Below are 24,044 nucleotides of genomic sequence, written 5' to 3'. Positions count from 1 at the left end.
ATCATGATAACGTATTATCTGCCAGAAAAGAGTTTAATGCTACCTTTTTAGATTTGTATTTCTTTCAGAGGAAATCCTGCTTGTAACTACCAAGGAGAAAATTTGTAAAGGAAGATGAAGACGTTTTCAAAACAGTAAGGACAATACACCTGAATAACCCTCCCAAACCAATCCCTTGCAGGTTTTGTATTATTATGTCTTATAAAGAAGGGAAGAAAATAGTAAAACTAACCTTGGGAGGTCAAACTAAGGCAGGCACCTATGACGAGGAGACAGAAGCTACTCAGATGAATATCATCCTGTTTCTTTTGCAAGGGAATATGCAAGAAACCGAACCCATTCTTTTCTTGCTCACATTAGATATGCAGGGAAAAAAAAACCAAAAACCAAAACCAAGCCAATCCCTGAATTCAGAAGGGTCTGGTTGCCTGCATTTATGAAGGCAAACCCTTGATGAGGAAGAGGAGCTTGCTGAAGGGATGTCTGCAATTCTCCAAAAAAGCTCAACTACAAAAATTCAGGTGTAAGTGAACTGAGCAGACCAGTATCTCAGCAGTATTATCTTGGTCTGTTTTTCTAGCCCATACAGTATTCCCCATCACTTCAGTCAGGTTACAAACTAGTTGTATTAAGTGAACACAGCCAAGCCAATGGAGTTAAGTACACCTGGGTGGTTGGTATAAACAGATGAGATTCCACCTCCACAACTATGTCACCTGTACCCAGAAAAACAATCCAATGAGGTCCAGGTGAACCCTTTCAAACATTAACATATCAGGCTATAACTCGCTAAGCTATGTTAGAGCATGCAGTCTCTGACATCTCCAGCCATGAGCCTTCCCCTTCATAGCTGTAGCATGTACCTGCTACATCCCAGGTTACTGTGGGGTAAGCCTCATGAATCTGGTTTCAAGGAAACAGGTTACACTTCTGTAACCTATGCAAAACTCCATGAGTCTCATAAGCAGTTTTTAAATACCATGTAACCCTTAAGCATGCTTCACAGTATTGACCCTCAAATAACTCTTATTTAGCATTTTAATACAAATGCTGTATTGAAGTTGGACAAACTACTTGGTGAGAAAATTTCAGCATATAAGTTGCGTATATGGTTGTACCTGCCCACACTGCACACATATTATACTACATGGTTACTTAGTGAAACTATTTCCAAGATAAAACTTCATTACTAAATGAGGCATTGGAAATGCGTAGTAACCCAGACTGAATCAGCAGAAGGACACAGCCAACTTCCACGAACTAATTCTGCAAGGACTTTCCTCTTTCTACCTCTCGCCTCAATTTGCTTGCAAGTGCACTCCTTCTAACAAGCAGCAGTGATTATTTCCACTGGGAATATAACTGGCTTATAAATGCTAATACGCTTTCCACTCCCTATGTTACATTTTGCGTGAGACAGGCTCTGCCACTTAATTCTGCAGCATACTCTCATTTGGCCGGCCCACTGTGCTACAAACTGAAAACACCATCTACAGAAAAACGCATTTTATAGCATTTTGTCATAAAAGTATTATGCTTAGTAATTAAATATAACTTAAAGCATATACAGGAGATCAAGATTCAAGCTGCATAAACTTTCAAATATTATGATTACTTGATCACATTCTGGAAAGCTTGCACATGTAATTTTCCACTAATATAGTTATATGCAGCTTCTTTTTCAAAGAAAGAAGGAAAAAAAAAGGTAATTAAATGGATCACCACTCTCTTTTTTGACATTCGTAGCATGTTGGAAGCTTACCTTTGGTCAAAAACTAAAAACCACTCACAGAAAACATCATCTCAAAAAAGTGGATGCCAAGACACAGAGGTCTCTAAACAGCTAAGGTTTTTGAATCCAAAAACTTACCTGCAGGCTCCCACAAAGCCTGCATGACAAGTAATTTATTTCTGCCTGTTTTAACAATCTTATTCATTTATCTCTTTTTAACCCAGGGCATGCAATCAATTATGTAAGTCCATTCAAAATCTGTAATGCCATCAAGATCCCTTTTGAAAAAATACATAATACGGACACCCACACCTAAACTTATGCTGACACTGTAGATTAACTGAGGAGACTACTGACCTAACCACTTCTGAGAAGAATGCTTTCAAATTAACACAACACTGAAAATAACACAGGACCCTAGAAAAAGTTTCAGTCTATTGCAGCAGTCAAGGCTTGCAGGAATACAGATCAAGGAGTGGAGTTTAAGCACCAGATTCTCAAAGAAGTGAATGCTGAAACTCAGTATGAGGGCAGTATGTGCATCCTCTAATAGAAAAGCAGAGCAACAGGTATTCTTGATTACTGAGAGCACTCTTATCTACGCTGAGCTCCCCTGAAACACACTGGCCAAGATGTACAGGGAGAGATTTATACACATAATTCTCCAGTTTATCACTGTTCTGGTGCTTCTGAGCAGAAACTGGAGTCTGTGAGAAGACTGCCGTGACCAAGACCACAGTGACATGCTTTTAACCCCATGATTCATGTAACATTAAAGGAATCCTACTTTCAAAACCAAGCTAGAGTACTGATCTAGAGCTCCACGTGTTGGAACACGTGCAAAACAAACATTCCAGCAGCAGCTGAGACCGTGGATAACAAATGCTAGGGAAAGCTAAATGCACAAAAAAACCAGTTTTCATGCACATACTTTTTTTGCGGGGCTGAGATGGTGATGTGGATTGTGAAGTGGTTCCATTACTGCCGCTCTCCTCTTCCTCTTTAACATCTACTTTTATTTCAGGCTTCTTCTCTTCTATTTCCATTGGCTCCTGTTTCAGTTCTGTTCCATCTGTTTCTTCTTTTGTTTGTGAAGATCCTTGTAAATCCTCCTCCACCTTAAGAAAGGATGCAACAAGATGTACTATTAAATCTACAACCCAAACTTCAGACATCGAAATATTAGTCTGAGATTGTCGAAGCACTCTCCATCCATGGCTTTCCTCAGGACAGTTACTTTCCAGTAACTATCCTCCTCTCACCCCTTAGCTCACCAATTCAGACACATTATTAAGTGCTTTTATATCTATCACTGCTTTCAGTTAAGCTGTATAGAATCTCATTTACCTCAGTCTTAGCTTCCACTTGTGTCTCACTAGTCTCTGGCTCAGTTTCTTCAGTTTTAACTTCTGATTTGCTTTCTAGCATTGGTGCATCTGGTCCTAGTTGCTGGGAATTCGTATCAGCACTAGCAACTGAGGCAGGGGTGGGGACCCTGTTATCAATACTAGCTGCTGCCTGGGATAGCTGTTGTAAAAACAGTACAAAAGAAAGACACTGCATATATAGAAATATTTTCCTTTACTAAAAATGAACAGCACAAAAGAGACATGAGATGATATTCTAGAACAGTGCAGAACATGGATACAGGAGCTTACTGTAGCCAAGTTTCAATATCCCATATTTAATAACTCTGCTTTATGGAGGAGAAGCCAAGGAAGAATTCTGCCCCAAAGCGGCTTCTTTTACAGAGAAAACACCTGCCCAGCAAAACACTGTACATCCCTTGAAACGTGCATTTGTCCTGACTGATTCTTAGAAGAAAAAAAAAACCCTATGCAAATCTCAAGATCGGTCAAGACCAATTCTGATTAAGGCCGAATATAACATCAGGCCTGTTATACCTCATCTTTCTGCACACTGCTGCAATTTTTATTTTGAGCAGTTCAAAGTCATTCAAGGCACCCCCCTCCTTCAAAAAATACTGAGAACATCTGAACACACATTTTTACACATCTCTATAATGAACCCTTTGGTCTAACATAGAAGCTACTATTGACAACCACAGGCTCTACATATTCACGACATGGTGTTATATGTAGGGTGAACTTTTGTGGAATGTCACTACACAAGAAAAATGCAACTAGCTGGTACTTACTGGAGTGCCAGGTGGCTGTGCCTGCACAGATGTTGGCTGTTGCTGAGATGGCTGTGGGGTTGGCACAGACTGGGGTTGAACTGGGGTCTGAGGTTGCGGTGTGACTTGAGCCTGTGCGGCAGTCTGCCCTGTAGGTGTACTTTGTGTCTGTGTCGCGTTTGGAACAGAACCCGGGGTCGGTGTTGGTGTTTGTCCTGAAGATGAGACCGGTGTCGATGGCTGAGTGGGTGCTGCGGGCTGAGGAGGAGTCATTCCTGTTGATGTTTGGTGCTGGATAGGTGGCATCCCAGCAGCAGTGGACACAGGAGGTGTAGTCTGATGTAGAGGTGGCTGGGTCACTGGTGGACATGGTAACTGCCCGCTCTGTGGTCCTAGCATGTTCATGGAGTTTGGAAGAGCAGCACTGGGAACCTGCCCCTGCTAGAAAGAGAGACTGTGTTACAGATATGTGACTCCAAAAACTCTCAAAAAGCACTGAAGCCTTCTTTAACAGAATCACTAAATATAAATGTGAGATCAGGTATATGAAATGCTACTATTGCAAATGACTATGCTCTGATTTCTCTGATCATTTTCAAAGACCCTGCTCCTAGACCTAGATGTGCCATGTACACCTTTTCATGTTTATTCTACTCGCAGAGAGGGAATCCTCACCATCTTTGAGTAACAAAGAAATCCACATGCAGAAAACCTCTAAATCATGTCATTAGCTGGGCAAAGGTCAGGTTTTGCATACAAATGCTTTCAAGAAAATACACATTTTAGGCCAGCTCTCTAGAGCAGCCCTGCTTTAGGAGACAGTTAAACTTATTTAATGCCTACCCTGGGCACAGTGCAACACTTAAAAAGGTGGTGTGTGTTGGTTTGGTTTTTTCTTTTAATTTCTAATTAGACTACTCCAGATGCTTAAGAAAACCTTGCATTTGTTTTTCAGAACAGCAACAATAAAGTATTCTGGATGTGCACAGACTTTTCAACTACATTTACTATTTTATATTTAGTACATTTTACTAATGATTGCATCAGATAACCAGCAGTAAAAAAAGAATATTCTTATCCCTAGATGTATTTCTTACTTGAATCCAAATCAGTGTTCTTACAGATGAGTTTTGAAATTTAAAACATAGTTCTATATTGCTTGTATAGAGTCAGTTTTATTGAACTAAGTGCATTAAGAAAAAAACGTTCACCTCAAAAGTGGTCAAAAAAGTTGAGCCATGGCCCAAGAAATTGTAGATGCTTCATCCCACACATATTCCATACTTGACTTGACAGAGCCCTCTGTAATCTCAGTTCTCTCTCATTTGAGGATGGGACTGACCAGAAAACTCTGAAGGTCCCAACTAACCTAAATTACTAGAACTCCAAGTTAAAAGACAAGCCTCTCCTGTGGAAAAGCATATACTTCAGCATCTTAAGCACAGCCACTACTTCACTGACCGCTGCTGTTAATGGAAAAATGTTACATAAATCCCCCAATTTTCTCTTCAGAAGTAGAAAGGTTAAAACAAAGTTTGAAAAATCTTCAATAAGCACTTTGTTGCAATTCCTGATTTAGAGTCTAGCTACTCAGGTCCACACAAAGATAAAAGCATATGCTCACAGATGTCCCATGAACTAACTTTTCCCCCTAAAAATCTCATCAGAATGCATTTTTTTTTAGAATTTAAATGGGAAATTACAGGGCACTGCCCCCCAGTTAGCATATGTAAATAAGTAATACAAGAGCTTATGAAGAAGGCAAATGTAACCCAGTATCCCCCAAAGTCAGGGATGGCCACAATAAACAGTGGATATATAAATATAAATAAACAGACAAATTAAATAAATTAGAACAAAGTAATTAGCATAACTCAAGCAATAGACAATATCTCACCTGTGCCACCCCAGCCTGGGCTGTTGATTGACCCATGCCCACATTGTTTACATTCATAGCCCCAGTGGATGCTGGAAACTGATTCTGGGGCAGGAACTGGTTCTGGGTAGGAGCCTGACCCATCATATTGTTGGAATGAGCTCCCATCATGTTCTGTGGCTGAGGCATTCGGGAAGGAGACATTGCCATCTAAAAAGTAACACCCAAATTAAGGATATTGCCATCTGATATTGTGTAGGAAGACAAAAGAAGATACCCTCAATGTAATCAAAAGATAGGGCAAAAAAAATAGAAAGAAAATTGATTTCAGTAAACCAAGTGGAAATGGGCATATGCCTATAACTAGCATTTTTTTCATGGTATTCATGATGAAGTTCTTTTCAAAGAGGTAATATTCAAAACTCTACTAAGAGTGCTAACTCTGCTTTGTTCTCTGAGCTAATAATTCAGAATAAAAAGAATAAAACCATGTCTTAATAGAGGAATAAAGAACATATATAAAATGCAAAGAGTTTCTGAAAGAACTATCATCTTGCACAAACTGCTGGAGATTATTTCATATCTGGTATCTACCCCTCTAAAGTTGTTTTGGTTTGGTTGTTTTGTTTTGTAGTTTTGCCTCAATAAGAGCCTGACAGACTGTCAATTTCCATGAAATTACCCTACAATTTACAATACCCCTCTGTGACACCACCTTTTCAGAATAGCATTAACACCACTAAAATGTAATCAACCAATTTTGAGAAGAACTTAGTAGTAAGAAGTACGAACCGCAGGAACAGCACCCATGTTGTTCATTTGTACAGGGTGGTTCATTGGAGAAGCTGCACGGGGTCCCATGGGTGCTTGTGGCATCTGTACATTCCCTATGGACATGGGGTTAAACTGATTCATTCCTGCAAATACATTCCCAAAACAACTCATTAGGAAAAAGTCATCAGAATTTACATATGTATACTCTATTATGAAATTAATATTTATTATAACTGAAGTTTGACTGCCCTACACTTCTCTTTCTCTTTTAATTTTGTTCAAATTACTTGGCTTAAGAGACAAATCAGGATGCAAGAGGTATTTAGAGGAATATCAGTTAAGGTGAAATATAATTTTTGGTTAAAGATTAAAATGCAGTAGATGAAGAGTAGGGATGATGTGCAAAGACAGGATGCTATGTGTAAATGATACCTTGGGATGATTTATTAAAATCAAGTGTTTGCTTTGAAACAGCAATGTTTTAGTGAGGGCTGACTGAAATGGTTGAAGTAAATATAATAAAAACACATCTTGTATATATGAAGGCAACTCAGGACAGAAGCTAGTAATAATACGCTTAATGGGTGTTGTGCTATTTATACAAACATTTAACCCCTCCAAAAAACCCCCCAAACTTGTCTATTAGTAATAAATGTGTAAATAAATAATTGAGCTATACACATTATCAACTTTTTTTCCTACTGAAATGCATTTTAAAAGGATGTAACTTCAAGGACATTTCAATACAAGTTTCAACTTACACTAACTCTGATTCAAAAAAATACAGTAACTGGAAAAAACTGAAGCACCTAAAAGTCACAGGATTTTTCAGAGAAAAAAAAACCCACCCAGAGGAGGCTAAATGAGCAATGGCAAGCCATGAGCGCTAAAAACAAGCTACAAGGCTCTTTCAGACGCACTTTGCATCAGAAACCAAGAAAGGACATTATTAGTTGTACATACTCTAGGATTCAAGTGCTAAGTTTCCAGCTACAGGTGTATTTTTGGCTACTTAACTGATGAAAACATGGCAACATCTCTCTCCCCCTGCCCCTTTACAGTGTTTTAAATGAGATTATCCACAGTATTTGTGCTTGTGCTCTTCTCTTTCTGAAATTACTTTGCAATTGCTAGCAAAGTTTTGCGTACATACTGCAAGTCTTAAGACAAGACAGCACCAAGACAGTTCCTACCACAGAACAATAATAAAGAAATAAAAAAGATGCCTAAGAAGGGAGAGCCAGTAGCTCTCCCCACCCTGACTGCATAAGAAAAACAGTAAATCAGCTTTTCACTCTAACAATTATTTTGAACCCATAAATTGTATATAGAGAGGAAAATACAGATACCTTGAGAAACCTGCATTCGACTTATAGGCACGGTTGGCATGGACATAGGCCCATCTGCAACACAACAGAAGTATAGTCAGAAAAAAACCCAACTTAAACTATGAACTCAGGATTCACATGAGAGCTCAAGCACACAAACTCTGCAGAGCTATAGGTGAGATGCACAAGTACATCCTCCAAAGTACTTACTGGGCGGCCGCACGGGCTGTGCCTGGCCCATGGCAGCAGCCACCTGTGGGATGCCAGGGGGCTGAGGGCCCGCACTCTGTAAGGCTGGCTGATTCCCCAACATCCCTTGTTTGTGAAGACGAGACCTCCGTTTCTCTTCTAGCTCCTTCTGGATCTTATAGATTTTCTCTGCTAATAAATGATAGTATTCATCCTGCAAGAGAGGGAAAAAAAGTAGTACTCAGTGTCAAGTATAAGAAAGCAGCAGCAGAACTCATGTAGTCTACGAGAATAGTATCACCTGGTTTAGGTTTTGTAATGTCTACACCTGCCTATTTGAAAAATAAATATTTCTTTTTAGAATTCTATTAAACTGAAAGTCTCATCACTGCTTTACTGTAGCAAAGGAAGAAAAAAAAACACTTCTATATGTAAGACTTGGCTTTATGGCTATCCTTCAGACCTGCTCTGAGTAGAAAACTGTAGAATCTCTGTTGCTTGGATAAGAAACATGAAGTTGTGATTTAGTTTCCAAGTGTTAAATTATTTTTAAACATTATATTCACAATAAATATTTCCACAGACAGAAGAAAAATACATTTCCAGCAACACACACTCATTACACTTCAGAAGACAGGTGTTAAGGACAGACCAATTTTTACACATAGAGAGGAACCACTCTTTTACTAAGGAGTCTGACTACCGACTGTCATTGCAGGGAATAAACAAAACCAGACAAAACCCCAGAGGAATGGAGAAAATCAGTGAAAAATAGTCCACAGGAACAGACAACTAAACACAACACCGGTATGAGATGAAAAATACATTTTACTCAATCCACACTGACAACAGATCAAGTAAGACAGTCACAGTGCACAGCAAGACAGACATTTTGTTTGTTGGCAGGTGTGTGTCCAGCAATTGTTAAGTGCATGAGATTATATACCTGTTAAAGGCATAAACCCCCCTCAAACCTTCAAGACTATGTTTCTTTTGTGGGATCACTTACACTCTTTTGAACTCCAGGGTTACATGGAGCAAAGGTTGAGTGATGCCTGTCACACAATCCTTTTGTCTTCATCCAATTTTGCTCAAAACTAGATTTTGTTATTCCACTAGGATTGAGTTCATTTCAGAAAACTTAACAAGAGATAGGGATTTCTGATCAACCTTGTTAAAGAAGTCCAGAACCGCAATACAAAGCTTTGGGTTTAGGTCACTTCCCTCCTCCAAGTTTCTCAAAAATCCATCAGTGCAGACATTGCTGGCTGCCCAATTTAAAAGCACTACAGTCCCTTCCCCCCTACTGGCTTAAATGCCTACTTGTAAATGTAATGTGCTACATCCACACTACAAAGATTCCTGAAAAAAGGATGTGCCCACAAGGAGCACATCATACTAAAGCCATGTAGCGTGTAGTAAAACATGCTTACAATCATGCCTCATACTAATCTGTTTTTCAATGTCAAAGTGGAATGGATGCTCCTTTAGAAGAAAGATGCAATTCCATGTGGCCTTGTTATTACATTGTTCCAAGTTTGCTGCCTGCAGCCAAATACATTATATGCATTCCCATAAAAGAGACTTCTGGCAATTAAACTCTCACAGCTGTTTTAACAGGTGAAGAGCAGATGTATCTGCATGTTTCTCTAGCACACTAGGTCAGAAGACATTTAATTTTATAAACAGAAGTCTACTATGCTCATCCTTATTGAGAAAGTATTTAGATGCATACATACATCTATGAAATCTTTGTTCTCTCTGAATTAATTTCCTAAAGCTGTCAGGGTGATAAAGGGTGATGACACTCCAGTCTTCCTTGCTAAACAACCTCTTGGTAGCCACAAAGAAAAGATGATATTGTCACTGACCAATACAGACACAACAGCATCATTACATCTATGGCCACTGCCTATCTACCTCTAGGAAATAAAACTTCAATTCCACCTTCAGCTCTTCTGGGAGATGGTCTGAGAGTGCCAACTAAGTGCTACTGTCTTACTGGATGATTATCACCCAAAATGACACTAACTACTCTCTTTAGATATCCTCACTTTACTTAAGAAAGGACTTCAAGATTCTGATCAGGTAAGATCTCACCAGCTATGGTGATTGGCACTACTAACATTTTCTCTGCCACATGAAAACTTTCAGAAAGTGGTTCCTTTACAGCAGAATCAGCAAAGTATCATAATAAAATAGTATCCTCCGCATGTCAAACAGAGTTTGCTCCTTCTGACTAATACAGGTTTGAACTGGCAACCCCTTAGTGACAGAGCAAAAATCATGAACAAGAACAGGAATTGTGTCTTGTTTTCCTATACACAAGGACAAACACAGGCAAAGTGACTCCTTATTATGTTGAGACACAAAATAGCTATGCGTCCTAGCCAAATCTCTCTCAATGCTGTTGAGTAGGGGAGAAATCACTCCAACAATACGGGTAAAGGTAAGCAGTACAATAGAACTGAGTCCTAGAGGAAAAATTGCAGTTGCAAAGAGTCATTAAGTTCCCAAACTACTATTCACACAGACTTCCAGAAAGGAGAAAGTCAGTAAGGGAAACATCAAGAATGGCAAGCTGTGCTCCGGTCTTCGTGCACATCAATCACACTTTCAGGAGGAATGCAAATAGGGTTGGGATGTTGTTGTCTAGCTCTCATGGAGCTGAGGGAAGTGAATTAACTTGGAGCGACATCAATCAGATGGCTTCGGACTACACAAACACTGTCATAGACAGAAAACATGACTTCCCTCATCAAGAGAATATGGAATAATTGTGCTTTTCATTATACTTATGAAATTCATGGTACTCCTGGTTTTTAACATATACCAAACAGCAACATACCCTACTATTAGCAGATTCATACATATCTCCTTCCACCTTCCTGGCATAAGCCACCAAGTTCTCCATGCGGCGATCCTTCAGTGCTGCTGGATCAGGAGTGGGAAAGATGGCTTGGACACTAAGAGAAAGAAAAATAACAAAAGAAAAATTCTTCAGAGAAAAAAAGCCCTCAATCCAGCTTTATATCATCCCAGACATTCCCTTATACACCAGATATGTAAAATCATAGCAAAATAGTTTGGTTAAAAAAAATAAAATCAGTATTGTATTATTTCCCACAAGATTAAAGCAAATTCAATGATGAAAAATATGTGAGATTTAACAGTCGAGAGTTCAAACAGTCATTTACTACAACAGTGCAAATTTACTAGCAACATGAACTGGTTTCATGCCCATTCCTTAATGAGGTAAATGAGCTGAAGAGGAAGGTTAAAGGTAACAGCTCATCCTCAGTGGCCTGCTGTCAGACAACCACCACTGATAACTTTCTCAACAACCTTTCAACTTAATGATAGAACTACTGTATTGAAATTCTTCAAAACATTCAGGAAAAAGAGTTTTGCTGAATACTTACAGTTTATGTACTAAATGATTGCGCAGGTCCTGAGTGACATGTTCATGCCATGCTTTCCTTACCCCGGTACTAGAAGGAGGTGCAGCTGTTGGCATTGAGCTGAGATTTCCAACATTGCCAGAATTTGTGCCATCATTCATTAGTGGGCTAATATAAAAAGAAAAGGGACTGCTACAGTACAAGAATGGAGTTTTGTTGCATGTTTGATGCCTGAAGTAATTTTTAAGTAATTGCTTTCATCACTTCTAGCTACTGCATCAAGCATTCTCTAATTCTGGTATCAACAAACTGCAACACCTAAAGCAGCAAAGCTCAGGAATTTACAAGACATGCTATGAATGATAAAGTACCACAACTGTTAAGATATCTGTACACTCTCTATGGGGACAAAGTGGTAGATACAGAATTGAAATAGGAAAGAATAGCATAGCTATATATGTGACTGGTCATTTCCACACCAATACAGTTAGTTTTTAAAGCATGCTCTTTATTTACATTCACAATTGTGTAAATAAATACTTAATTGAGCAAGAATAAAGATGTGTGCATTACTTATTTGTCCCAAGGGATGTTGGAAGAGCAGTTTCAGAAATTAGATTAGCTTGCTGGTCTGTTGTTATTCCTCCTGTGGGAAGGTTCATCTGGTTGGCTCCTTTGGAACAAAATAAAACATCATTGGTACCTAGTTAACAATTTGTGACAATAACACAGCAAAACTACACTTTACTGACCCAACTGGTTAATAAAAGAAACAGTATATCAGGTAAGTACTTTATGATAGTATCTCCTGTGGTACATATAAGCAGCTACTTATGCAATCAAGTTACTTTCAGTCTGAACATTTTTGTTCCCACAAAAACTAGTCTAGTAACATTTAAATTTAACTTAAATGCTTATTTAACTAAACTCTTAAGATTAGTTCAGTAATATAAAAAGAAGATAATACTATCAATTAAGTTCCAGAAAGAAATTAGCTTCTGAGACAGAACTGCCTGCTAAATAGGTGAAATACTTGTTAAACCAGAGTCCTGCAATTCTGCCTTATCACCTCAGACAATACCACACTATGGACTGTATTTTAAAAGAAACTAAAACTACTCCTACTTGGCAGAAGTTTTCTAAAATTCAAATGTAAATAAATGGTAGTGCTTATAAATAGTACAGTAATCAAGTGAAACAGACTATGCTAAAAATTGAACAGCTCTGTTTATTTTAACACCTTAGTTTCCTGGTATTTTTTCCACCTACCCAATGCATTAATGGTCCTCATTTGCTGGTGAGCCTGAGGCTGTGCCGGCTGTTGGCCTTGTACCTGGGGCTGCAACTGTGTTTGAGGCTGGTTGCCATATGGCAGTCCAAGAGCAGCATAGGCTCGTTGCATGGAGCTCGGGTCAATTGGATTAGGATTACTTAGTGATGGAGTATTCTGCTGGCCTGTGCCAACAGAACCAATGGAATTTTGGATTCCACCAGCTGGAGACCCTAAAAGGGCTATCAAAAAAAAAAAAAAGGTAAGAGAAAATGGAAAATCAATGAGGACAAACAATTTAACGAATCATGCCAAGAAACAACAGAACATGCATATAGTTGTATCATATACATTTTCTGCCAAAGGACAGAATAACACCAGAGATGCCAAGTGGGAAAACTCAGCCATTGATTCTACAGGACAGAAACCACCCTAGCAATTAATACATGCAGTCTAAAGAGAAGTGCTGTAAATTTTGGGCAGACAGGCCCACAATTAACATAATATACATAAAGTATAGGCTCCAATATAAGGCTAAATAGAATTTCATGCTTGGGACAGTAGACTAAGGGAGGGTGGGGGGGTGTAAAAAAAAAAAAAAATTAATTCCTCTACTTCCCTCTTTCCCATCAATCCCATTTTAGGTCAAAATATTTGGCTCCAGAATAGAGATCCTGAGTTCACCAGAAATACTGTCCTAGGACACAAAGGTAATACTGAAGGTCTGTTGGTAGAAATTTTCATTCTGAGTAGTCACAGATGAATCCTCTGAAGGCCAAATTACCCTAAACCCCAAGTTATTCAGAGATATGAAAAGCCCAGATGGGTTTCAGATTGTACTGACAAAATCTAAAATAATTTGAAGAGTCAGAAAGAGGATGAGACTGCTACTGGTTTTGCTAAACAATTTAGATAATATTTAGGTACTCATAAACCTGTATGACCACCATAACAAACCAACCTCTCTCGCCGCACAGACATATGGAAAAGTCATTTCCATTGTAGACAGCAAATGTAAACAACAGGGAAAAGTAGTTTTTACTAAACCCAGAAGTGAATAAAAATCTACTTTCTGGCCCTCATTTTAACTGCCATTCTAAGTAATAACACGTTCCACTGTGAATGACATATGAAGTAATACATACTTCATATTTTTCCCCTCTAGTAATTAAATATGAAATGTGTATTACAAATTTGTGAGCTAAACACAGCAATGATAATTGCTTTTAATATAGACAACAATAACTTTTATTGAAGTATTAGGAGAGGCACGTCTAGAAAAAAAACAAAATCAGGAAAACAAGCCTTCTGAGACATTAACAGCATTATCTAAGCTTTCTTCAATCCTTACCCACTAGGGGACATGGAGAATCACTGAAAAAGAAACACATGCTTTCCGCTTCCATCCAAGAGAAAACACACACATTACAGAGTCCAGACTTTTCCCTCTCAATTTGATCTTATTTGCCAAAGAACTACAAATAAACACAGTCAAAGATCCCCTTCTCCAAAATAGGCAGCTACCCAGAAAATATCCTTCATTCCCCCAAGGACAATCCATGGTCTTTTCAACACTGGGTTTACCATGGAAATTAAGCTTACTTATGCTTACACTTTATGGACACATTCACAGTAACTTCTGAACTCACTGATCATTTCCAAGCAAGTTTAAAAACAAAGAAGCTGACTGAAATCCTATCAGGTTTCATTAAAACAAACAAACAAACACAAGCACACCAAACCCAACATATTAAAGATCTACAGTATGAATCTCTTGTTGGACTTGCACATAGCATCTGGAATCTCTACAAGAAAGATGTCTTTACACCAGCAGAAGCCAAGAAAAAGGAAATATCTGTGATGGTTAAACAGCACAAAACTTGTGGCACCCTGGAATTCAAAAGGCTTCAGAAGCTGTTCTGACAGCAAAGGATCGATTCAGGAGCTAATAAAAATTCCAGCTTGTTAGAAGATGACATTTCTCCAGAAAAGTTACAATACAACACCCCCACAAGCTCTCAGCACTGTCTGTAAATCAGGACATCTCTGGAGGTGGCAGAATGACCACAGGTGATGTCAAAGGCTGGGAACATGAAAAAAGGCTTCCAGCCATCCCACCAAGGACAGCCAAGAATTTCACCATTCCTCATACTCCTCTAGGGAAAAACAGCAGACACTGATCTCCAGAGGACTGCAAGCTTGGCTTGAACCTCACAGTGAAGCTAAGGAATACCCTGGTGAAGTCAACCACCTCTTGCCCGCAGCTTTGGGCTGAGCTTCGGCAGTGGTACCTATCACTATGAAGCACAAGTTCAGCCCCTGTGTTAGAGTAGCTTCAGGAACCACCATCCAGCCAACTCTAGCAAAGTTCACTTAAGCAAGGTCAGTCTGCCCCAGACAAAAGACTACTGAACTCAGTTTGGGTAGTCAGCAGAGTTGACAATTACTCAATGATACTTTAAAAGTGACAATGTTACCCCCAGGGGACACAGGTATGAAGAGCACTATTTTAACCTGCAGTTTGAAAACACAAATCATCTCCAAGAAGTTCCACATATGTGCACGTACATATTCAAGCAGACAAAACTGATAAACAGCCAAATGTTGCTTCAACACTTCCAACTGGAGCATTATTATTAGGGACAAACTACATTCTCACAGCCAGTAGTACACTTAAAATGTGGAATTAAGTGCTCCTGACTATTTCGTCTCAGCTTTTCTATACTTCGTAATTCAATTAATATAGCACACTGCATTGGGTATTTCCATAACATCAGGGATCTGATTCTAAACGTGGTTTCTATTATCTGCTTGTTCACTAGTTTTATATGAATGCATGACATTACCTCAACCTGCCAAACAAGAAGATAGAGGAAGAGAGTATTATATTTCTATACTGGACAGATCAAGTGCAAATGCAGTCCTTTCTGTGGCAGATATACCATGGGAAGTCAAGTCAATTAAAATAAACAGCACTGAAACAAACAGAAGTTACCACATTAGGCCACCACTACATGAAGCAAAGTCTACAGTGATTTATATTAACTGATGCTTCAAACATTGACAAGCTTGTGACAGAAGCCAAAAGTGCAAAGACAGCTCTGTACAGGACTATTCACATTCTAATTGCTTTAAAGACAACCAAGCTCTGCATGTCCCACTTTACAAAGTCACATGGGTTTATGTACCTTACGAGTGACAGTTCAAACAAGCAGAAGTTAAGCAGCACCAGAACTTCCTGAACAGCCCTGATTAGATTAGGCCCTCTCAGGCACATGCATTAGGATGTAACCTAGATTATCAAAATCTCATCTACCGGATTCCTGTTTCAGTGCGCAAAGTAGATAATGCTGCCTTAATTAAACTCATATTTTATCGAGGGGGACCCCTCCACCCGATTACAATTTAAACACAGATTCCTACTGCTATTTTAAGTACGTATGCCCAGCACTTCCCTGACCTGACCACCCCAGTGAAAGCAACAAGTTAATCCATTTTTGAAAAGTCTGATTTACATTTTTCATTTTACTTCCCAATTCTGTAATTGAGACTTGTCCAGCAGGGTTCAAATGCTCTGTCCTGCAGGTCCTCGCTCTGCTCATTATATCCATTCTAGCTCTGAGTGGCTGGAGCAAAAACTCTGCTGGTGACCTTGACTCACCTCAGCACAAGCCTGTCCTGCACCCTGAATTACACAGGTGTACAGAAGGTTAAGTGTACCCCACCACCATCTAATTGAAGGCTGTATCATGAATCAAATCATGGGGTAACTAAATATTTTATGAGCAGCTTAAAGTAGGAAGTGTTGGTATTAAACTTCACCCCCAATGCCATTTAAATTTTTATTTATATTAAGCATTAAACTAAAAGCCTTCAAGGTATAGCATCGTATTAGTCAACAAATGGAACTTCTTAATCTGTGGGCTAACCACGTGACACAGTGGAGTAACTGATAGCTGGCAGGTCACCATTATGCACGATTTAGAGCACTTGAAAAAACAAGAGACATTTTGTTTGTAGATTTTACAGTCACTGACAGTAAGATTTGAACAAACTGGATTTCATTTCCAGTTTTTGCAGCAAACAGGCTCTAGTGAAAAAGTAGCCACCTATCTTTCTGAACACATCTATCCATGCACCAATACACTCTGCTCTTCCCTACAAGGGTTAGTTTCCAAATGTTCTACATTCGGGTCTTCGTTCATTTTCTGCTCATACTCAATAACTTACTCCCTCAGCCAGCTAGTTCCCAGTCCCTAGCTTCATTTCCTTCTTCAGAATCCCACCCTCCATCCCCAAATCCACACGCTCCAGAATTTCTGGCCCCATCTTTAAAATCACATTTTTAGATGAAGGTTAGTCATCTGAAATTTACTCTTTTTCAATCCAGCTTTTTCCTCAATGTATCTTATTTAGAATTCACCTACAAGGTAAAATACAGGGGAGACTAACTGCTAACTCCATGTTCACAATTCCACCTTCCAGTCTCACTCAACCAAGCAGGGTTCCCAAAGACTTTCTAGTGTCCCCTGATCCTGGAATGAAGCACATGCATGAGAATGGGCCAGGTCCTAACAAATGGTGAGCACAACACACCCATTACCACCAGTAGGGCTGCAAGGGGAAGTACATTCAGTAGCTGTCTGGTTGCACAATATATACCTGCTCAAGTCAGGAACAGAAGAATTAAGAAGCTCAAGCATGTGCAACACAAGATGAATCGTCAGAAAAATAACTGTTACAATAGAGCCATAAAACTAGGAAACATACCAACAGCTGTTTTCAAGAGTTTATAAATCAAATTATGGTAGGCTCAGCAGGGTGCAAGAAGTACTTCCTAACAAAAGCAACCCTCCCACACCCCAAAACATCACAACCAAATTCTACATCATTACTTCAAAACACAGGAGTCACTGTTTATCATGCTTTAGCATGTGCAAAATCATATTTGGTTTGCACTTTCCTCCTACTCCCTCCACAGAGGTATACATGGCATACACAGTAAGAACCATGTGGAACAGAAATAATTTCAAACTTGTCCTGACATGTCCTATTAACAAGTCATGTTAATATCAGCAATTACAATAAAAGACAGTTCAAGATTACTTATATAAAAACAAAAGCTATAAAAATGAAACCTGGCACAGATGTTCCTTGTGAAGTATCTAAACACCAAAACAAGGAGTATGATACCCATAAAGAAACAGCTCCATGGTAATAACCTAAACCCCAGGACTTTGTGCAGCATGCGAATCCCCCAAGGAGGAGGAACAGATAGCTACATACAGCACAGGAACCAGCACATGTGGGAAAGGCAGAAGCAAGCACCAAACTGCAATGCCTCAGAAGTGCTGAACTGCAAAACTTTCTGAAGGATCAGCACACTTTGAAGGAGCTGCTTGAAAGCCCAGCCCAAGTATAACAGGACTCAAAAACAGCAGTGGTAAAACAAGCATGAACACAGGCAGGAAGATTTTAGGACTCAGTCTTTCATGACCATCAGGCAGGTTATTCAAGCTGTAAGGAAGACAGCCTGACAAAAGTAATGAGGTTTGCTATACTTCTCAGGATTTTTTTTCCCTTTACAAATGTTCTGATCATATTCTGCCATATACAGACCCCTTCCTCCCCACCCAGCTTAGTAGATGCTATAATTACTTATTCTTAGGAGAGCCAACATTTTCCTCAAGTCTTAAACTATTCTGGCTTAGGTTAGTTGTCACCTCATCAGGCAGTGTTTCCAAGTGCATATATTAATGTAAGATATTTTTGAATGCCTAAAAAGGGACATATTTTATAATCTAAACAAGTATTTTTAGTGTTCATCTTTTACCTTCAAACCAACCACAAAATGTTATGTGTATGCTCTGGATTATGTCTCTGAGCCAAGGAACCTTGCACCTCATCATACCAAACTGCAAATTTTCCTGTTTACTACCATTGGATCCTTAATTAATTGAATGGAAGGAGATTCCACATTTATAACCCCGTATGCAACAAGAGAGCCACTCTGCACTCTACAAACTCTACACTTAGCCATTATAATTATGTTGCATCCAAACAACATCCTATTTGATCCTGTAACAAAATTATTTTCAAGTTTTGCTCAAGTGCCTTCTCTTTTGATAAGCTGTATTAATGGCAAAATAAATACTGCACAAACTACTTTTCTGCAGCAGCTTCTATTGAAAAAAAAATTATGTCGTGCTAGATGTTGTTAACACTTTGATAACAACTGTGTAATAAGGATGTTATGCACAAATGGACCATGTCATATTAAAAAGCAAAGCTTTCAACACATTCTTTGGAGGCCAAACATAACTAACCACTTGCAACAAATGACTGCTTTCAACATACAAAACATATCTTGTTTACCAAAATGTTTGTTTGGCAAAAAAACACCAAAATTCTTAATTCCAAGCAGCTCTGTATTTATAGTTTGGGGTTTTTTTCTCAGTTTTGGAGGGGAAAAACCCGCTTCTGAAACCATGAGAGCATGTTCAATGGACACTTACGACAGTCTTACCAGCTACTCTTTTTCCCCTGCCTTTATTTCACCTAACCCACGAGTTCTTCCAAGGGTTACTAGTGTTCCTCACTGCAGTCTCTGACTAATGGAAATTAACAGAATGCTTCCAACACGATTCCAATGTACAAGTTTCACAAAGTCCTCCAGCTGTTTTCCACTTCTTAAATCTTATCTAAATATACTTAGGCATAACATCACTTAGACTTCTAGAACTGCTACATCTATACTGTCAAACATTCTACCTCGGCATCTTTTCAAAGGCTCTGATGAGAAGCAAATCTACCAACAGCAGTTCAGTATTTTCTGTTTCAGAGCAAGAGGGAAGAAATGAACTGGAAAATGACTGCACATATGCATCAGTGACAGCTACATTATTGCCAAAAAACAGGCATGGGCAAAACCACTGTGATTTGCAGAACTTCAGCCAGCATTAAATATACCTAACGATTAAGACAGCCAGACCAGATATTTCTGTGCACAAGAATATTTTTGTCCATTTTTTATCATTCTTAATCACTAGCATGTTGACTTATGTTGTTTCTAGCTGAAAGAAAAATAATGAAGTAGCTTCTATTTTCCGCAAAACCCTACCTGCATCCAAAACTGCACTGTAACAGGAATCTACTGATCTGCCTCACAATGAAACACCAACTAGAAGTCACCACACTCCTTAAAAAAATGATGTGTGCTTATCTGATACTCTCCCTTTTCAATTATTGTGTATTTCAGTAATAAATTAGGTTCATTGATCAGAAAGGGGAATTCACTAGCATATCTGACCTCATACAAGATTATTAAACAGAATGAAGTTTGTTGGGACACTTTCAAAGTTTATTCCTACACTGCAAGTTTGATCAACTTTAACAACATCATTCCTCTGTGAGAGCAGTAATACAGCTACTTACGTTGTTGATTTCTTTTGTCACTGGCATTTTTCAAAGGCAGGCACACAGGACAGTCATGCCGAGTACAATTCTTCCAGTGGGAGATGATTTGTCTCGAAGATGCACAATGAGCAACTGTAACAAGGAAAAGCAATAGAATTAAGGACACTCTCTGGTTAAATGGTTTTGAATTAATTCATCTCACTCCTTGGTTAACTGGTTTTATATCACAGAATCCCAAGGGTTGGAAGGGACCTCGAAAGATCATCTAGTCCAACCCCCCTGCAAGAGCAGGGTAACCTAGAGTACATCACACAGGAACTTGTCCAGGCAGGCCTTGAATATCTCCAACGTAGGAGACTCCAAAACCCCCCTGGGCAACCTGTTCCAGTGCTCTGTCACTCCTACAGTAAAGAAGTTCTTCCTGATGTTAACGTGGAACCTCCTATGCTCCAGTTTACACCCATTACCCCTTGTCCTATCACTGGATATCACTGAAAAAAGCCTAGCTCCATCATCCTGACACCCACCCTTTACATATTTGTAAATATTGATGAGGTCACCCCTCAGTCTCCTCTTCTCCAAGCTAAAGAGACCCAGCTCCCTCGGCCTATCCTCATAAGGGAGGTGTTCCACTCCCTTAATCATCTTTGTGGCTCTGTGCTGGATTCTTTCAAGCAATTCTCTGTCCTTCTTGAACTGAGGGGCCCAGAACTGGACACAATATTCCAGATGCGGCCTCACCAAGGCAGAGTAGAGGGGGAGGAGAACCTCTCTTGCCCTACTAACCACACCCTTCCTAATGCACTCTAGGATGCCATTTGCCTTCTTGGCCACAAGGGCACATTGCTGGCTCGTGGTCATCCTCCTATCCACCTGGACCCCCAGGTCCCTTTCCCCTTCACTACTTTCCAGCAGGTCAACCCCCAACCTGTACTGGTACATGGGGTTGTTCTTCCCCAGATGCAAGACTCTACACTTGCCCTTGTTGAATTTCATCAAGTTTCTCCCCGCCCAACTCTCCAGCCTGTCCAGGTCCCGCTGAATGGCAACAGAGCCTTCTGGTGTGTCAGCCACTCCTCCCAATTTAGTGTCATCAGCGAACTTGCTGAGGGTACACTCAGTTCCCTCATCCAGGTCATTGATGAAAATACTGAACGGCACTGGTCCCGGCACTGATCCCAGCACTGACCCCTGAGGGACTCCACTAGTCACAGACCTCTAGCTAGATTCTGCCCCATTGACCACAACTCTCTGCCTTCTTCCTTTCAACCAGTTCTTGATCCACCTCACTACCTGATCATGAAGTCCACACTTCCTTAGCTTATCTATGAGGGTGCTGTGGGAGACAGTATCAAATGCCTTACTGAAATCAAGAAAAACCACATCTACCACTCTACCATCATCCCTCCACCTAGTTACTTCCTCATAGAAGGCTGTAAGGTTGGTCAAACATGAATTCCCCCTGGTAAACCCATGTTGGCTGTTCTTAATGACTCCCTCATCCTTGATATGTCTAGAGACGGTGTCAAGAATAAGTTGTTCCATCACCTTTCCAGTGATGGAGGTAAGGCTGACTGGTCTATAATTACCTGGGTCTTCCTTCTTGCCCTTCTTATAGACTGGTGTGACATTTGCCATCCTCCAATCCTCAGGCATCTCTCCCGTTTCCCAAGACTTACCAAAGATGATGGAGAGTGGCCTAGCAATGACCTCCGCCATCTCCCTCAGCACCCGTGGGTGTATTCCATCCGGACCCATCGATTTATAGATGTCCAGATTGCATAGCTGATCCCTAACCCAATCCTCATCTACCAAAGCAAACTCCTCCTTTGTCCTGACTCCTTCTGGGGCTATAAATTAACTCATCTCACTCCCTGGTTAACTGGTTTTAAATTAATTCATCTAATCTTTTAGAGCAACCCTATTATTTCTCCTTTACAAGCAATCACAGCTAAATGTAACCAGAATTTTTTGGTATGTGCCAAAAAAATGAGGGAAACTAGCACTAAAATCTAAGACACAAACATGGTGGCTGTTACACCTTCTTCATACAGAGGAGATGTAAAAGTCTCTTGCAAAGCTACACTGGTACTATCCTACTTCTAAAGGGCAAACACTGCATTCTGTTTTCTAAACTGACAGCTACGGAGAGATCAGAAATGGAAACCAGGCGAAGGTAATGAAAAAGGGAGCAGTTGTTTAATTAAAGAACCAGTTCTGGCACTCATTCGTGCCTGGTATAGGCATCTTCTTAACAAGACAGGAAACACTGCTGACAAACAGGCAAGAAACCTTACACAGCTCATTTACAAGACTAGCCTCAGCAGCATCTATTACCTTGACAGGCCTTCCCAGCTTGACAGTGTGTCATGTGGTTGAGGACATTTTTCATGGTTCGACAGTGCGGGAGAGCACATGCCCGCACCTCCCCGTTGGCTTGCTCACGCCGCTGACATTTGTGAGCATGAAGTAGCAAAACCAACTGTTGCTGGATCAGTTTGCGCTTCTCCGGATCTGCTGTTGGTCCAGTTGCCATTGCCTGCGTCGGTACGATGCCCACTTGTTGTACTTGGGTTTGCATCTGTGACTGAAAAAACACATAGTTCAGCATCACGTTTCCAAGTCTCAATTCTGATCTTACTGTCATATAATAATAATTTGAGTACCACAAAACTATTTGCCAAACATTCTACTATGCCTGACTACAAGGAATATTATGCTAGTCTCTGTAGCACACTCAAACATTTCTATTGTAACCCTGGCACAGTAAAAATATATTGAGAAGTTTCTCAGTCAAGATATTCACTACAAGAGGGCTACTGAGTTGCTGGAGTGGGTTCAGAAAAGGGCACTGAAGCTGGTAAAGGGTCTAGAGCACAAGTCTGATGAGGAGCAGGTGAGGGAATCGCGGTTGGTAAGTCTAAAGAAAAGATGGCTCAGGGGGGACTTTATGGCTCTCTACAACTACCTGACAGGAGGCTGTAGGGAGGTGGGGATTGCTCTTTTCTCCCACGTAACAAGCAATAGGACAAGAAGAAAGCACCTCAAGCTGTGCAGGGGGTTTAGTCTTCCCTGAAAAGGTAGGCAGGCATTGGAACAGGCTGGGGCAGTAAAAAAAACACCATCCCTTGAAGTGTTCAAAAACTGTGTAGACAAGGCCTTTAATGACATGATTTAGTGGTGGACTTCACAGTCCTGGGGTTAAGGCTGGACTTGATGATCTTAAAAGTCTCTTCCAACCAAGCTGATTCAATGATTCTGTAATAGTTTAAGTAAAAAGCCATCCAAAATCTTTAGTTCATTAAACTGATCATAATTCCAACAGGAATGAGCCTTTGCCACACTTGCCGATGAAAGTCATGTCTGGTTAGTATATTTTCATATTATAGGTATTACATGCTTCAATCCTAGTTTCTTGCCCTCAACTGAAGGAGGAGTCCAATGGGAGAAGGCAGGCAAAATTGCATGACTGTCTCTACATGCTACAGTGAAAGGCAGAACTGATTTTCCAAGCCTAAATTAGCTTTTCTTCTCACAACTAAGTGCTGATGTTCCTTTCACAGACAAAATCTCCAAGATGTAAGATGTATACAGTTTTCTCGCCACCTAAATCTAGATTGCATTGTGTCTGCTGAAGTGAGCTAGAGTTAACTACAGGGTGACACTGGATTGTATAAGCTTGTAAAATCTACTGTTCTGTTTCCAGCATTCATTCTTCATGGACACACTTCTGTACCAGTGCTCAAGCCCTAACTGACAGAGCTCACATACCCCCAGAGACCTTCAGTCTAATACATAGCTTATATCACTGCAGAAGAGAAATTGCCCCCTTAACATGTAATTTCTTTAGCAAAGATTTTTGCAAAGAGCTTTTCTATTGCCTTCTTGGACCTCTGAAGGACAACAAATGTAGAAACCCGA

General features: G+C 39.9%; 1 protein-coding gene across 4 annotated transcripts in view; it reads right to left on the bottom strand.

The window, feature by feature from the left end:
• Positions 1-24,044, bottom strand: part of CREBBP (CREB binding protein) — a 99,241-nt gene that overhangs the window by 30,965 nt on the left and 44,232 nt on the right. For 2 of the 4 annotated variants that reach the window (XM_031052057.2, XM_031052056.2), the window contains 13 exons: positions 22,461-22,710; positions 20,142-20,255; positions 12,707-12,949; positions 12,011-12,110; positions 11,459-11,605; positions 10,885-11,002; positions 8,058-8,250; positions 7,869-7,922; positions 6,538-6,662; positions 5,767-5,955; positions 3,891-4,310; positions 3,080-3,259; positions 2,664-2,850 (listed from right to left, as the gene is read on the bottom strand). In XM_031052057.2, coding sequence (XP_030907917.1) covers positions 2,664-2,850; positions 3,080-3,259; positions 3,891-4,310; positions 5,767-5,955; positions 6,538-6,662; positions 7,869-7,922; positions 8,058-8,250; positions 10,885-11,002; positions 11,459-11,605; positions 12,011-12,110; positions 12,707-12,949; positions 20,142-20,255; positions 22,461-22,710 — 2,320 coding nt within the window. The remainder of the gene's footprint in view (positions 1-2,663; positions 2,851-3,079; positions 3,260-3,890; positions 4,311-5,766; positions 5,956-6,537; positions 6,663-7,868; positions 7,923-8,057; positions 8,251-10,884; positions 11,003-11,458; positions 11,606-12,010; positions 12,111-12,706; positions 12,950-20,141; positions 20,256-22,460; positions 22,711-24,044) is intronic. The other 2 variants (XM_005152485.3, XM_031052059.2) reach the window with 2 other exon arrangements.

The sequence above is a fragment of the Melopsittacus undulatus genome, chromosome 8, assembly GCF_012275295.1.
Source record: "Melopsittacus undulatus isolate bMelUnd1 chromosome 8, bMelUnd1.mat.Z, whole genome shotgun sequence".
In the NCBI taxonomy this organism is placed as follows: Eukaryota; Metazoa; Chordata; class Aves; order Psittaciformes; family Psittaculidae; genus Melopsittacus; species Melopsittacus undulatus.
The sequence above is the reverse complement of the archived record's forward strand: the minus strand, read 5'-3'. Positions and strand labels throughout refer to the sequence as shown.